General features: G+C 34.5%; 2 protein-coding genes across 2 annotated transcripts in view; both read right to left on the reverse strand.

Annotated features, from left to right (window-relative positions):
* Positions 1-3,416: 3,416 nt before the first annotated feature.
* On the reverse strand, positions 3,417-14,684 carry nop5 (nop5 ribonucleoprotein). The gene is made up of 16 exons (XM_080174287.1): positions 14,463-14,684; positions 13,961-14,067; positions 13,582-13,709; positions 12,925-13,031; positions 11,263-11,327; positions 10,598-10,727; positions 9,895-10,002; positions 9,270-9,342; positions 8,713-8,825; positions 8,130-8,260; positions 7,730-7,781; positions 7,147-7,235; positions 6,449-6,569; positions 5,204-5,296; positions 4,885-4,948; positions 3,417-4,172 (listed from the first exon to the last, which is right to left on the reverse strand). Exons 1-16 carry the CDS (start codon positions 14,682-14,684, stop codon positions 4,039-4,041), a joined length of 1,737 nt encoding a protein of 578 aa, XP_080030413.1. The 3' UTR covers positions 3,417-4,038.
* RpL6 (ribosomal protein L6) overlaps positions 14,658-15,386 on the reverse strand; it is a 208,346-nt gene continuing 207,617 nt past the window's right edge. Inside the window, exon 8 of the mRNA XM_080174291.1 lies at positions 14,658-14,903. Coding sequence (XP_080030417.1) covers positions 14,799-14,903 — 105 coding nt within the window. The 3' untranslated portion in view covers positions 14,658-14,798. The remainder of the gene's footprint in view (positions 14,904-15,386) is intronic.

The raw sequence follows: 15,386 nt of genomic DNA on the forward strand, positions 1-15,386 counted from the left end.
CCCTAGTAAACCCTATGTACCAAGCTGTTTGTTCAAGAAATCGAGCTTATGTCTAATATCACCCAAGTAAAAAGCTTTGCTTAAAATAAATACTTTTATGAAAGTCCTTTAAGAGAGAGATAGATAGAGAGAGAGTTAGATAGAGAGAGAGATAGTTAGAGAGAGAGAGAGAAAGAGAGAGAGAAGGGGAGGTACAGAATGAAAAAGAAATTATTAGGCCTAGGCCTGCGAATATTAATAAGGTTTTATGCCATTTAGAGGATTAATTTATGCTCTGAATTTAATCCGCTGGAAAGAAACTGGTTTTGGACATGAACCATGATGAAATAACATGTCTGGTAATTAAGTCCACAGGCCAGAAGCGTCCTAAGGGGGGGGGGGGGGGAAGGGGTTATTAACCTCCCCTACAAAAAATAAATAAAGCTTGGACATCCTTTCCTATATGATATAAAGATTACCACACTTAAATAAAAAAAAATATGGGCGTCCTTGTCAAAGACTAAGAGCTTAACTACTTTTTTTTGGCCCTGACCAAGTTGGTTACTCTTTCTCAACTTCATTGAAACCAAATAAGCTTGTCTTAAAATATCGATAAAGCACGATAGCGGATACAGCGGCAGTTTCGTCCTTTCTTCGCAGTTCAGTTCTACTGCAACTGCCATAGCATAGGTTTGCTTACTATAACATTTTTAAAACCTTAACTTTAAGGCAAAAATGCATTATCATAAATTAAAATGTGGATAAAAAAATGATCTTTAATGCCTTAACCCTTAACGGTCGAGGGGGGGGGGGGGGGCGTTGAACGCCCCCCCCCCCCTCCGGTTTTTTCTTTCTCATTTTCTGTGTGGGAAAGATGAAGAGCCCAAACTGCGAGACTGTAAAGGGTTAATACTGATACTGAACAAAAAACATGAAATTAATACTGAAAATACTGAATCCTAAAATAAGAAAAAATACTGAACAATAATATTCTTTTTTATTATATGATTCCTCATTTAAAAATCTTAAATCTATCATAGCTTTATTAATAGGGGGATTTCCTAGTTAAAAAAATTTGGATTTGGCCTCCAGGTTAAGGTACTGCAGGCCTCCAGGTGGATTCTGGACAGGTAAAAAAAATTCAAGTTGGAACAAAACTTATTTAACAAAAGTTGCTACTTTATGGATGGTATGAACTAATTTTAAGAAAATTTTGAAGTCAGGCTTCAGGTTTAGGGACTGCAAGCCTCCAGGTGGATCCTGGACAGGTAAAAATTGAAAACTTTTACTTTTGAAGTTAGAACAAAACTTATTTAACATAAGTGGCTTCTTTATAGATGGTATGAACTAATTTGATGACAATTTTGAAACCGGGCTCCAGGTTCAGGTACTGCAGGTTTCCAGGTTGATTCTGGACAGGTAAAAATATAAGTTTTTGCTAGAACGAAACTTATTTAACATAAGTTGCTACTTTATAGATGGTATGAACTAATTGAAAGTAAACTTTGAAATCGGGTTTTTAAAATTTTCATCAAATTAGTTCATACCATCCATAAAGAAGCCACTAAAGTTAAAAAAGCTTTGTTATAACTTTAAAAATATTCAATTTTTACCTGTCCAGGATCCACCTGGAGGCCTGCAGTACCTGAACCTGGAGCCGGATTTTAAAATTTTCTTCAAATTAGTTCATACCATCCATAAAGAAGCCAATAATGTTAAAAAAGCTTTGTTCTAACTATAAAAGTAAAAATATTCAATTTTTACCTGTCCAGGATCCACCTGGAGGCCTGCAGTACCTGAACCCTGGAGCCTGATTTTAAAATTTTCTTCAAATTAGTTCATACAATCCATAAAGAAGCCAATAATGTTAAATAAATTTTGTTCTAACCTGAATTTTTTTTTAACCTGTCCAGTATCCACCTGGAGGCTTGCAGTACCTGAACCTGGAAGCCTTATCCAAATTTTTTTTAAATATGAAAAATACATCCCAAAAAGAAACTTTTTTTGTAAAATAACCTATACCTCTCACTCCAAAGACAAAACTTATATTCACTGTTTACGCATTAGTGTCAGAACTTATCCCCCCATTACTCATTCTATTTACAGATGAAAAAAATACTGCATAAAAGTAAAGTCAGGAGCCAAGCGCCGAAAAAAATCTGACATAATGACCTACTGGAAAAAACATCTTATTCATGCAAAATTTATTGGAATTTGACAAATACTAAAAAATACTGAATCATGTAAATTTCCAAAAACTGAACAAAATTTCAAAATACTAAACATTCAGTATTTACTGAACATACTGAATCCCAAATTTGCAAAAACTGAACATTTTCAGTATACTGAACAATGTGGCCACGCTGTAACTTTATGGCAAAATTGCATTATCATTACAGAATAAAATGTGGATAAAAATATTCTTTAATACCTAACTGTCTACACTTCATAACCAACTAGCGGCTTCGCTCCTAGCCTCTCGAGGATTTGCCCCAAGAGGTATGTTCAACCTCATTTTTCGAATTATAGATTTAAAATTTAAGGGGGGGGGGGGTAGTTGAACCCACTATTTTATTTCTAAATGGATTAAAAAGCTACAATATTTCGGTTTAGCTTAAATTCAATGATATAAGTCTTCTTCTACAAGAACACAATAACCATCCCACAGTGTTCTGGAGCCGGTAGCAGCAACATTATTGGTAGAGCCAGAGCCGTTTTTAACGAAAAATAATACGAAAAAGTAATATTATAATTTGGCAACGGTCTATTTCCATATAATAAACTGAAAAACTATGGTTACTTAACAAATAGACACACATCCTTCTACTTTTATATAGCTTTATTCAAAAGCAAAATATTTTACATTATTTATTTTATTAAATTCAATAATAAAAAATTGATATATTAATTTTAAGGTAGGAGCCGGGATCGGAGCTGGAGCCGCATCAAAATTATACGGCTCCGGCTCCTCAGAACCGTATTTAGAAATACGGCTCCGGCTCCTACCTTAAAATTAATATATAAATTTTTTTTTCATTATTGCATTTGATAAAATAAAATAAATAATATAAAATATTTTGCTTTTATTTGATTAAAGCTATATAAAAGTAGAAGGATGTGTGTCTATTTGTTAAGTAACAATAGTTTTTCAGTTTATTATATGGAAATAGACCGTTGCCAAATTATAATATTATTTTAAAAAATCATTTTTAGCTAGTCCGGAGCCGGAGTAGTTTTTAACGAAAAATACGGCTCCGGATCCGTCTCCACCAAAAATGTTGCTGCTCCCGGCTCCAGAACACTGGTGCTAGACATAGTTTTTTCGAATGAATGAGAACCAGTTCCTATCCACCGGATTTTAATGAATACGAGAAAGAGCTTTACAGACGAACTAACCATTTATATAATAGCTACGCTTCTAAAAAATAAAATAAAAATTCAAAAAAAAACATTTATTCTGAATAACCAGAATGCATAAAAGAAAAATCATTGCTGATAATTCTCATTACATTAGAGATCAACAAAAATAGATTTTTACGGTTTCTCGAACTGTATGTAAATTTTACATATTTTTTCATATCAAAAATACAGGATTAGAGGTAAATACATGATTCATTTTAGAAAAAAAATGGCATTTAATTGATCAGGAATAAAGGCAGATTTATAATGGCTAAATTTGTAACGGTTTTAACTTTATTTTGTTGAAGGAAACCTGCAGTTATTATGCGGCTTTAACTGCAAAATCAAATAGACCCAATACACTTAATTTAACGCCTCTGGCATAAAAAAACAAAAGTTTATCATTTTAGGGATTCAGGTCTACTTGAAAGGTTTTTTTTTTATCAGTTAAAGCGGTATATTTCTTGCAGGCTTCCTTCAAGATTAAAAGCTGAAAAAAATATTTCGTAAAAAAAAAGAAAAAACCATAACAAACTAACCACTAAAATTAAAAAAAATTTACTTTAAATTACTGTATTATTATAAAGTCAAGCTTAAAAATTAAAAAACCCAAATTAATTTTCCAGAATTTGGGAACTTAATTATCAACTGGGTCAGTTTTTAAGCATCCTCTTCATCTTTCTCTTTCTTCTTTTTCTTTTTCTTCTTTTTTTCCTCTCCCCCTGTGGTGTCGGCATCTATGGCAGACATGTCAGCTGTTGTGTCAGCTCCGACAGTGGTGTCGCAGTCAGCTTCTGAAATTATTTTAGCTGTTTTAGGTTGCTACATACCCCTCAATAAGTCAGTTAGCTTATACGGTAGGAGAGAGGAGGGGATGGGGGATAGTTACTTTTTAGCCAGCTAAAAGTTTCTTTAAGTAAATGACAATAGGGTGTAAGATTATACATGTAATAATAAATACATTAGAACAAGGTCAGCCTTACATCAATTTTCAACTGTTAAAAAATACCGCCGGATAAGCGTAAATAAAAGATTGCCTGCTTGATGCAAGGTTCAAGTCTACACCGCGTAATACTAGAAGCGATTAAAATGGTAGCTACAACGGTTGTCAATGGGCATGCGTGAAATAATTGGGAGGGGAATACCTTAGCACAAAAACGAACTACTCATTACCATGCGAAAATTGGACTTCTTTTAGAAGCGTTGCAATCAAAAAAGTTGTAGGTCCTAAGACATTAGCCGTGTAATAATGCATTTCATGGCAACTAAGGACAGGTTATCGGCATCAGCTGAATTCACAAAGGGAAATGTAGGTTGCGGGTAAAATCCGAAACGGTTTTGTGTCTTAAGTTAAAAACAGTATTAGAACAATAAAAAGTTTTGTCTATATTTCTTTTCAATAAGAAATGCACATATTTATGAATATTATCGTTTTACTACTGTTTTTAAGCCTTAAAACCCACAACTTTACGGATTTTACCCGCAACCTACTTTTCCCTTTGTTACCTTTATCTTTCTTCTTTTTCTTCTTCTTGGGGGTTTCAGTGTCCATACTCTCTACCTCTTCCTCCTGTAATACACAAATATAAGAGATATGAAAACATTTTTTCCCCATTATTCTTCCCTCTTTGGTAAAAACTAAAATAATGTGTGGGAAAGGGGATAATATAAATAAAATAAAGAGTTCTGAATAATTTTTTTCCATTTTCCACCCTTCCTTGTTTAAAAAAAAACCAGGAGGGGAAAATGTGATTTTGTAGGATTTATTACAAAACTATTCTACCTCAACCAGCGATCCTAATATTTTAAAAATAATCCACATTACCTTCACTTCGGCTTCTTTCTCCTTCTCTTTGTCTTTCTTCTTTTTCTTTTTCTTCTCACCCTCCGCCTGGGTTTCCGCAACTACTTCTTCAACCTTAACAAAATAAATCATAATAAAGGAAACTATAAAGGAAACTGAACACATTAATATTATAATTTTTGGCTAACTATACAATGACGTCCAAGCTTTTTTTTGTTGGGGGATGGAGGGGGGGGGGGACGTCCAACCTTTTGAACTTTGAAATATTTTGCAGCCGAGAAAAAAACTTAAATCTTGTGTAGGAGTTTTTTTTCAATTTCGAAAATTTTTATGCCCCCCCCCCCTAGATATACAACACTTTTCTGGGATCTTGCCAGATCAAGTATCAACTGTGGGGAATACCAAAAGATGACTCCAAGCAAAATTTGAGCCGGATCCGGCCAAAACCGGCCGGGATTTTTATAAAAAACAGTTTTTTTCCGGTTTTAGGTGGCATCTTGCCCCCCCTTTTTTTTACCGCTCTTCCCCCAAAGAAGAAAAATAAAAAGTAACCATTCTATTCCCCAAGTGCATTCAGTTAAGGGGGGGGGGGAAAGTTTTGACACATTTGCGTAAACAGGGAGTATAGGCTTTATCTTTGGACTGAGAGGATAGGTTATTAGGGATAAAATCATTCTTATATGATAAATTTTCCCAAGTTTTAAGATTTTTTGGATAGGCCTCCAGGTTCTGGAGCTCCAGGCCTCCAGGTCCTCTCTGTACAGGTAAAAATTAAAAAAATAATTTTTTTTTTGAAGAGTTAGAAGTCAACCTATGAAACAAAATATGCATATTTTTGAATGTTATTCATATATTTGAAGAAAAAAATGCATATTTTGTTTCATAAGTTGACTTCTAACTCATAATTTTTTTTTTTTTTTTTCATTTTTACCTGTACAGAGAGGACCTGGAGCTCCGGAACCTGGAGGCCTATCCAAAAAATCTTAAAACTTGGAAAAATTCATCTTATAAGAATGATTTTATCCCTAATAACCTATACTCTCAGTCCAAAGATAAAGCCTATACTCCCTGTTTACGCAAATGTGTCAAAACTTCCCCCCCCCCCTTAGATTTTTTAATTAAATACATTACAAACTTTGCTCAATTTACCCTTTTTACCACCCCCAACATATTAAAATAATTTCTCACCCCCCCCCCCCCGGCCCCCCCACCTAAGCAGAAGATCCCATGCAAACTATACACTTCAGAACAATGAACTAATAATACCTTAATTTTCTTTGCCACTGGTTTCTCATCTTCCTCTCCCTCCTCGTCAGCACCTCTCTTCTTGGGAAGAGTAACATCTGAAGAGTCATTATACTCCAGTACATTACTCTTAGGAACATGCCTGAGAATATAATAATGGATGTACAATATTCGTGGATATTATGACAAGAGAAAATTGTCAATTTAGGTTGCAATTTCTCCGGGTCGGGACATTAATCAAAGAGAGGAGGGGGTAAAGGAGGAGGGGAGAGATAGATATTTGAGCCCGCTACAGAGCTAAAAATAGAATAATATCCACTGGATTATAACAGATTCAAAGCCATACTAAAACTCTACGAATATTAAACTTAAGCATTGCTCTACGGAACAGTAATTTTCATAATGGCTTATAACCTGATAGGGAATTTTCTGGATAAAACTAACCAAAAACTTATAGCATGAAGAAACAGTTTTTATTGAAGACAATATCTATTACCTATATGAACTGAACATCGAGATTAAATATAGTTGCTGGCTTTCTAAATTGAACCAAACTCTTTTTGAAATTTTGAAGTTTGAAATAGAGAGGACATACCAAAATAAACTTAAGAAAAATAGAGAGCTTAGTTTAAAAGATATTTTTGAATTTTTAAAACTTGCGTGCATGTACATTCTTTAAATCAGTCTCAATTGTCAAATTATATAAAAAAATACAGTACCTCTCCTTAGTGTCAGGCATCCTTCTGGCACCAGAAATCCTGGTCAAGTTACCACTCTCCAACTGTTTGATACGGTGCTCAACCTTAGCCCTGGTAACAAGTTTTATAAAATATGGATGCTCAATCTATTTACAGGGGTGTATATTATGCTGCATGGGATCCCTTGCTAAAGGTTGGGGGGGGGGGGGGGGGGAGGATACAAACTATTCAAGAGGGGGAAAAATAGAGATATCCAGTCCTGAAAGCATTTCCCCCCTCATTTTGGTGGGAAAAGGAAAAATGGGGGGGGATCTTATGTAGAATTTACACCCCGGTCTACTTGTTTGTATGTGAAAAAGGGTGTAAGGAAATGTCAAAAAATAAGTTTTTATATCTCTATTCCAATTGAATTTCCTTATAATAGTTTATGAGACGACAAAAGGAATAAAGTGTTATTTTTAAAGACAGTTTTTTAACAGTCTTACAACTTCTATATAACCTATTTTAACAGCCTCATTAATGCTTAAGAAAATTCAAATTCTTTTAAATAAGAAATTGAATTTTGGTTTAAAATATTTATTTCTCCATAGTTATTTATAACTTTCCTGTGTTCCATTCCAAGATCAGTGTTAGTTTCTTCACCCAGGGAATCAACCCTAAAAAAATGAATAATATGATAAAAATTAAATTAGCGGCTATGCCCTCTAAGCTTAAAACAAATTAAACTGTTAGCGCGATACTTCGCTAAAACATCCTGTTGCTTAAACAAAGTTTTAAATAGGGTTACTTGAACTTTCCATTTTAGGCGAATAAAAGACAATTTATAGCAATTAAACTTAGTACAGATATTATCTAAATAAAAATATTTCTTGTAGAAGAGGGTTTAGAGTTAAATTGGTCTTTCTCATCAAAAAAAGAAAGCACACTCGTGTAATCATGTTTGATTTTGGAAAGATTTGAAACATCTCAAATTTTTGGAGAGAAAAAAATAAATTTCTCCATACCTGCATGCAAGGGCCGCCTTGGCAGCCAACATCCTGCTGACCTTGCCCTTCATCTTGGTGCTGGCCTGGCCCACAAGGGAAGCGTGGTAGATCAAACCGTACTTGGGAGTGTCATGCTTAGTTTTCAAGGCCTAAATTTTGCTCAAGGTTAGGTTTTAAATTTATAATTTCAAAGGAAAATTTGTAGACATTTTATAAAAATACAATTTGGGATATTTGGAGTGCTCTTAAAGGGTGTAATAGTTATTTATCGCATCGTTTAATAAACATTTTTCCTAAGTTATTAAAATTGAATTATACAATTCAGCCACTCGGCGGGTCTAACAAAACTGGTGTTAATGTTATGAATTTCATTATATGTGGAAGATTGTTTGTATTACGATGATAAGATGTTTAAACATGATTTTTAACTTAACTGAGAAACGGTTCTAATCCTACGGATATTATTCGGGTCAGTACACTTCAAATATCAAAATATTGGCGGATTCAGATTCCGGATTTGTTTGAAAACAAATAACTCCCAAATCTGGCAGATTAACCCAGATTCAGATTGCCATTCCTGTGTATATTAACAAAGCTTTACCTTAAACAGAGCCTTCTCAGCACCCAAAATCTGGACGGTACTGGCGGGTTGCTTTGCCAAGTTCATCAGGCTTCCAGCGTGAGAGATCAACCTTGCGCCCACCAATTCACCAACTTAACACAAATATTACATGATTCACATCTTTAAATAAAATACTTCTTTAAAAAGCATTTAAATTATTAAATCAGAGTAACTATGACAATACACATCATTGACCTTGACTGATCAAAACGATTAGTCTAAAACGGTCTAGTGGTTATTGGAATATCATCATGTATAAGGATGGAGGCTTGCTAACATGGAACTTTTATTGTAAATTCGTTCCTACAGGAGGGAAGGGGTTGAATGGGGAAGCCTTTACTTCAGCCCGCTGCAAGTTTTACTCTATTGAAGAATATGAAAACCAGGTCTAAGATCAAAGAATAGATTTAAAATAATAACAAAATTTGTATGTATTTTAAAGTTTTCCTATAACCCAAAGATTTAGGCCTGCAAAAAAAACACTGACTATTACAAAACAAACAAAAAAGTTTAAAACAATAAAAATCAAATGATACCTAGAATAGTAAGATTAGGAGCAATGGCGACCATTCTGTTCTTCAAATATTCATACAACTGTTGTCTGTAGTCCTAAAAACAAATTGTTATGTTACTACGCTATTTAATACAATTAAAAAGTTTCTCGTATTCATTCGAATCCGGTGGATAGGAACCGGTTCTAATCCATACGAAAAAACTATGTCTAGCATCGTATTATTTACAGCTTTCTACGAATATAAAAATGTACAATCAAAAGATTAAAACCAGTTTTTTTAGCCGGCCGGTGGCTAAAAAAAACTAGTTTTAATCTTTTAATTGTACATTCTATATCCGCGGAAAGCCGTCTATAATACGATGCGAGAAATAACTATTCCAGTATGGATTCGAAACCGAATAATATCCACTGGATTAGAACCAGTTCTCAGCCATACTGAAAAGTAATTTTTCAACGAATATTATAAAAATCATCAGATAAATACCTCAAGGGCTAACATTTTTTTAATATCCGCGAAAACTTTTCAAGTGCGACTCGATTAACAACTATTTTGAAATATTTTTGGCCGGATACCGGATATTTAGCTTATTTATAATGCCGGATATCCGGCCCAACCCTAGTAAAGATATTATTTATCTTATATCTACCTGAATTTCCACAATTTGTTGGCAAAGATGATTAATATTTAGAATATCTTCATCAGAAATTTCGGTACCCATACTAATCTCGGCAGCCTCCTTTACTTTCTCTTCCAACTATAACAAAGAAAATTATTGTTGGTTTTCAAAATTAAGGTTTTTCTATTATCAGGGGTGTATATTCTGCATGGTTGACTGCTAAGGGGGGGGGGGGGGTTAAAAATGGAAAGTTTAATTAATTTTAATACCAGTCCGAAAGAAGGCAAGGAATGTATAGTATATTCTACACTTTAATTTTAATACCAGTCCAAAAGAAGGCAAGGAATGTATAGTATATTCAACACTAGATTTATTTTTTCCCCCAGCTAATTTTTTTTATTTTTTCCCCTCATAGTTTTTTCCAGCAAGAAAGGGGAAAATGGAAAAAATATTTTCAGGACTCTTTATTTTATTCATATTTTACTCCCTCCCACGTATTCCTTCAGTTTTTTTTCACCCAAGGAGGGGAGATAATAGAAAAAATGTTTTCAGTTCTCTTTATTTTAACATTTTCCCCCTAACCACGTATTTTTTACCCCCCCCCCCCCTGAGCTGCTAGCAGGGTCAAAAATGCCGAATATACACCCCTGAAAGGAATAAAAACAAATGCATTAATCGAACCGGGCTAAATCCATTGCTAGCAAAGTAAAACCTAACTAAACTCGATGCCTACCTCTTCTGGTAATACTTCTGAGAGATCTGTAGATTTAGCATTATCTCTTGTACCCATGAGTTCAATAGTTCTCACAAAGGCCAGGTTATCGGTGATGATCTTGCCTAGCTCGGGGAAATGCCATCCGTACCTAATCAAAAATGTCTATTAATACCATCCTATTAGTAGTAAGGTTTGTTTTGTCGAAGGGTTAGAATTTAGATGACAACTGAATCGATTGAGTTTACAAATTGAAGCTACCCACAGGAGGTCCCAGAGTGGTTTTGAGCTATTTTGTAAAATTTTTATTATTTGGTGGTTTTAAGCTATTTTGCTCTTTAATACACCATGAAAACCCATGCAGTTCATGAAATATATATAGAAATTGTACCCGTAAAAACGATAAGGATTTCTTGAAAAATTCAATACTAGAAACCAAACGTGAGATAGCTTAGTTTCTGGAAGTTATTTCTTGCATCGTATTATAAACAGCTTTCCGCGGATATGATATTTCAGCCCGTGCCTTCTTCATCTCTAGGCTAAAAAACTGGTTTTAATCTTATAATTGTAAATTTTTGTATTCGTAGAAAACTGGATATAATACGATGCTAGACATAGTTTTTTTTGTATGAGTAAGAACTGGTTCTTATTCACCGGATTCGAATGAAAACGAGAAAACAACTCACCATTCTCTACATCTCATGATATAGTTATTCAGCTCTTTATCCAAATCATCCAACAAGGAAACCGCCTAAACATAATATTTGAGATAAAAAAGGGTGTAAAGATCTCAGGGGTGTTTTTTACGACCTACCTTCATTAAATAACATTTTTAACCATGTTCCAATCGTCGGACAAGAAAAAAATAAAAGCAAAGGGGTAGTTTCAAGAAATACTTTGAACTTAATTTAGTGAACCGCATATTTTTTCTTGGTTAATTAGATAAAATACATTAACCATTAACTAGCAAAAATATACGGTTCACTAAATTAGGTTCAAATGCATTTCGTAAAACTACCCCTTTAGTAAGAAAGTTAAATCACGTCGCGTAAATATTATGAAACACTTATCTCACACTCTTCAACGTTAGCCAAATTTGAGACACCTGCCATACTCAAAAGGGTTGAAGTAATTAAAAGGGGAGCTCTAAGAGACTAAGGGTCAAGTAGTCATAATGTAATGAAACTATACACTTCATTTGCTCTTAAAGTTATACCAGGGGTGTACATTCTGCACAAGATTTATTTTTTTCCCCTGCTGAATTTTTATATTTTTTATCCCCTCCTTTTTTTCCAGTAAAGGGAAAAAGTGGAAAATTACTTACATACCTTCTATAATGCCAACTTTTGCAAATTCTTTTAGTTTTATACACCAAAGAGTGGAGAAAAATGGAAAAAAAATGTTTTCAGTTCTCTTAATTTTTTTCCCCTCAACCACATATTCTTTATTTTTTTTAACCCCCCCCCCCCCTTCTAGCAAGGTCAATTTTACAGAATATACACCCCTGTGCTATACAAAAAATCTCAACCTTTACTCTATCCCAGAATTAGCTCTATCAATCATTAGATTTCTTTGTTAAAGAAAAGTGAATCATAAGTAAAAAGGTTGCCATGTCTAAATTGACGTAAAGACGGTAATAGTTATTTCTCACATCGTATTATAAACAGCTTTCCGCGGATATAAAATGTACAGCTAAAACTAAAGATTAAAACAGATTTTAAAGCCAGTGCAGTCCCTTCGGCATCTTATTCTTGGGGCTAAAACAAACTGGTTTTGAGCTTATAATTAGTGATGGGAATCCGGATCCGGAATCCGAATCCGGAATCCGAATCCGGAATCCGCCCAATTTTCGGCCAATTTTGGAATCCGAATCCGGAATCCGTTTTTTATAGCGGATTCCGGATTCTAAATTGGTAGGCTAAAATTACCGTCTTTTTTCTTACAACTCCCTCTGTTTGAAGGCAAAGATCCAAAAAAAATTTCTACATAACAAATTTTTAATAATTACTAATGTGATGTAAATGTTTTAGTTATGCTGGAAGTCAACACTTTAAACAAATCAAGGCTTCAACCAAGTAACATAGTGATAAATTAACGAAAAAAGCTATTTTAAAATACTGCTAGAATCCGGAATCCGAATCCGGAATCCGCCAAAAATAAGAATCCGGAATCCGCAAGAATCCGTCACTTTTTTTGACGGATTCCTTCAGAATCCGGAATTCGAATCCGGCCCAAACATTCGACGGATTCCCATCCCTACTTATAATAACACATTTTTAAGTGCACGGAAAGCTGTTTAATGTTTATAATACGATGCGAGAAATAACTGCGCTACTTAATGAACTGACCTGTACTATCATAGTATCAACTTTATCTGGGGAAAACTTGAGCTTGTATCTGGACAGGGAATGCGCCAAACCAAGTTCCATGGCTGCCATATCTCGGTCAGGGACACCTAATAATATTACAATTTTAAACTCTGTGCTAAATCCCTTTACAGGGGTGTATATTCTGCACAAGATTTATTTTTTTTATTTTTTCCCCCCTTAGATTTTATTTATTTTATCCCTCCTACCACACATTTTTTTAGTTTTTTTTAACCAAGGAGGGGGGCGAAATGGAAAAAATGTTTTCAGTTTTGTTTTCTTAATTTTTACATTTTTTTTCCCTGCAACCACTTATTTTTATTTTTTCCCTCCCCCCTGAGCCGGGGATCCCATGCAGAATATACACCCCTGTCCCTTTAAGAAAGAAATAATATGTCCGTTCGTAGCTTGGACCGACAGGATTCTCCTTTACATGGTTCTTCATGACCCAGAGAAACATGATAACTATTTAGTAGAAGGATACCATATTAAAAGAAATCGCCCTTAGTTCAAAATATTTACCCTACAACAATTACAGAGTTAATCACCCCCCTCCCCCTCACAAGCCTTCAGAGACATCAACGGGCGTGATCGCTAGTTTCAGGTAAAGTAGTTTAATTGATTTAATATACAATTTACCTGAAATTAACCCAGAAATCTGAGATCTGATGCATCTCATGAGTTCTAGAACTTTGCTGTCGTACACACAATCCAGCTCCATCTTCTCCTTGATAGCGTTCCCAAGTTTGGCATCAGCCACAGCCAACCTGAACAATTTAGTGACTACTAGTGGTGTCTCCTCTAGAAGAAAAAGAAGAAAAATAGCCTAAAACCATATTAAGACTAATTTGAAATAAAAATGATTTCTCTTGGGAGGATTATTAACCTTCCCGGGACCTATAAGAAGCTATCCTGTAAAGGAAAACCCGATCGGTTTAGCGGTTAGAAAGATCCTTCGGTACACACAAACAGACATCCTGTTACTTTATAAGGATAATTCAATTTTAAGTTAACCTACTTTTCATGAGCATCTTCGGCAATCAGTTTCTTGAGAACTTTCTTCAAAGATTTTGACATCTTTCCCTCGACGGCTGCGGTAGCAGCTGACAGGGCCTCTGTGGTGTCCTAAAATATATCAAAGTTAAGTAATCCTTGGTAGGTCTATTTTCCTAAAATCGAACAAAAAGTTATAAGTAACGGCTGGCGGCCGAGCCTGAGATTATCTCAAAAACCGCTATTTTTTTATTTTTGAAAATTGGCCAGGCTAGGAACGAGATATTTAGACTCGTTGAAAATTTTAAAAGTTCCTGATTCTACACCTAAAGGTCTATTCAGGGAGTACCATGCAGCAATAGTTCTGATGCAATAATTTTTAAGCCCTTATAAGGGGGTTCTCAAATTTAAAAGTAAAATTACTGGGCATAATACTTATCCAAAATAAGTAAAATTTTTACATAAGTGTTTTTACACCAAAAAGCATAATAAATATATGAAAGAACAGAGTTATAAAATAAACCTACCTCAAATTTAGAAAAACATTGAAGCTTAACCATTCCCTTAGCCGCATCTATGGTCTTGAAATCCTCATACAGATTGTCAGACTGCTGGGCCTGAAATTTCTTCTCGTCCAACAGCTTAAAAATAGCATACCCCGCTGGGGTCTCGAAAAGAACCAACATTTTGACAACTTGAATAACTCCTTGAGAGTTTATAAGTTTTCTGAAATAGAACAAACGAGTCATTATCCTACTTCGAGATGCTCTCTGGGTAGTTTAAATTCAAGCCGATAGATCGTTAAGGCCTTGGCCACGGAACCTTTATTATTATATGGTTTGACATACTTTTTCATAAGATGTTTAGAACTGCATTCTGTGAGGGTAGTCACGGGGACCAAGCTTGAACAAAGCCTTCATGTACCTCACGAAGATAGGATCGGGATGGGCCTTGATCAGATCTGCCACCTGAAATAAAAATAAGTTTTTGGAATTGTAAATTTTCTCCTGACAAGGACAAATAATTACATATGTAACAGTGCAAAAAGAAACTAAATATTTGGAATGAAACAAAGTATCTTTATCGTTCTTGTATTCGAAGATTTACAACGTTAGGTTCGCCCTAACCCTGCGGGGCCACTATATATAATAAATTTTGATTGGTTAGTTAAAACTTACTGTATTCAATTTTTAGAAAATAACAAGTTTATTTGATTAATTGAATGTATGATAAAGTTTTGAGCAGAATCATAGAAACAATGCTACAAAACATAATCTTAACATATTGCTATCTCCCGCTAAGGGTCTACAAAGGCGAATTGTTTACACCATTGCATGTTTACGAGGGGATTTTTTCAGGTTAAACAATATTTTTAGAAAATAACATGTTTATTTGATTAATTGAATGTATGATAAAGTTTTGAGCAGAATCATAGAAACAATGCTACAAAA

This window comes from Acartia tonsa, chromosome 10 (assembly GCF_053477335.1).
Source record: "Acartia tonsa isolate MP-2025a chromosome 10, ASM5347733v1, whole genome shotgun sequence".
Taxonomy (NCBI): Eukaryota; Metazoa; Arthropoda; class Copepoda; order Calanoida; family Acartiidae; genus Acartia; species Acartia tonsa.

Coding starts and splice junctions, on each gene's coding strand:
- nop5 (XM_080174287.1), bottom strand. CDS start 14,684: ATGACTCGTTTGTTCTATTTCAGAAAACTTATAAACTCTCAAGGAGTT. Junction 13,032..13,581: donor GATTTCTGGGTTAATTTCAG/GTAAATTGTATA, acceptor TAATATTATTAG/GTGTCCCTGACCGAGATATG. Junction 10,728..11,262: donor ATCATGAGATGTAGAGAATG/GTGAGTTGTTTT, acceptor ATTTTTGATTAG/GTACGGATGGCATTTCCCCG.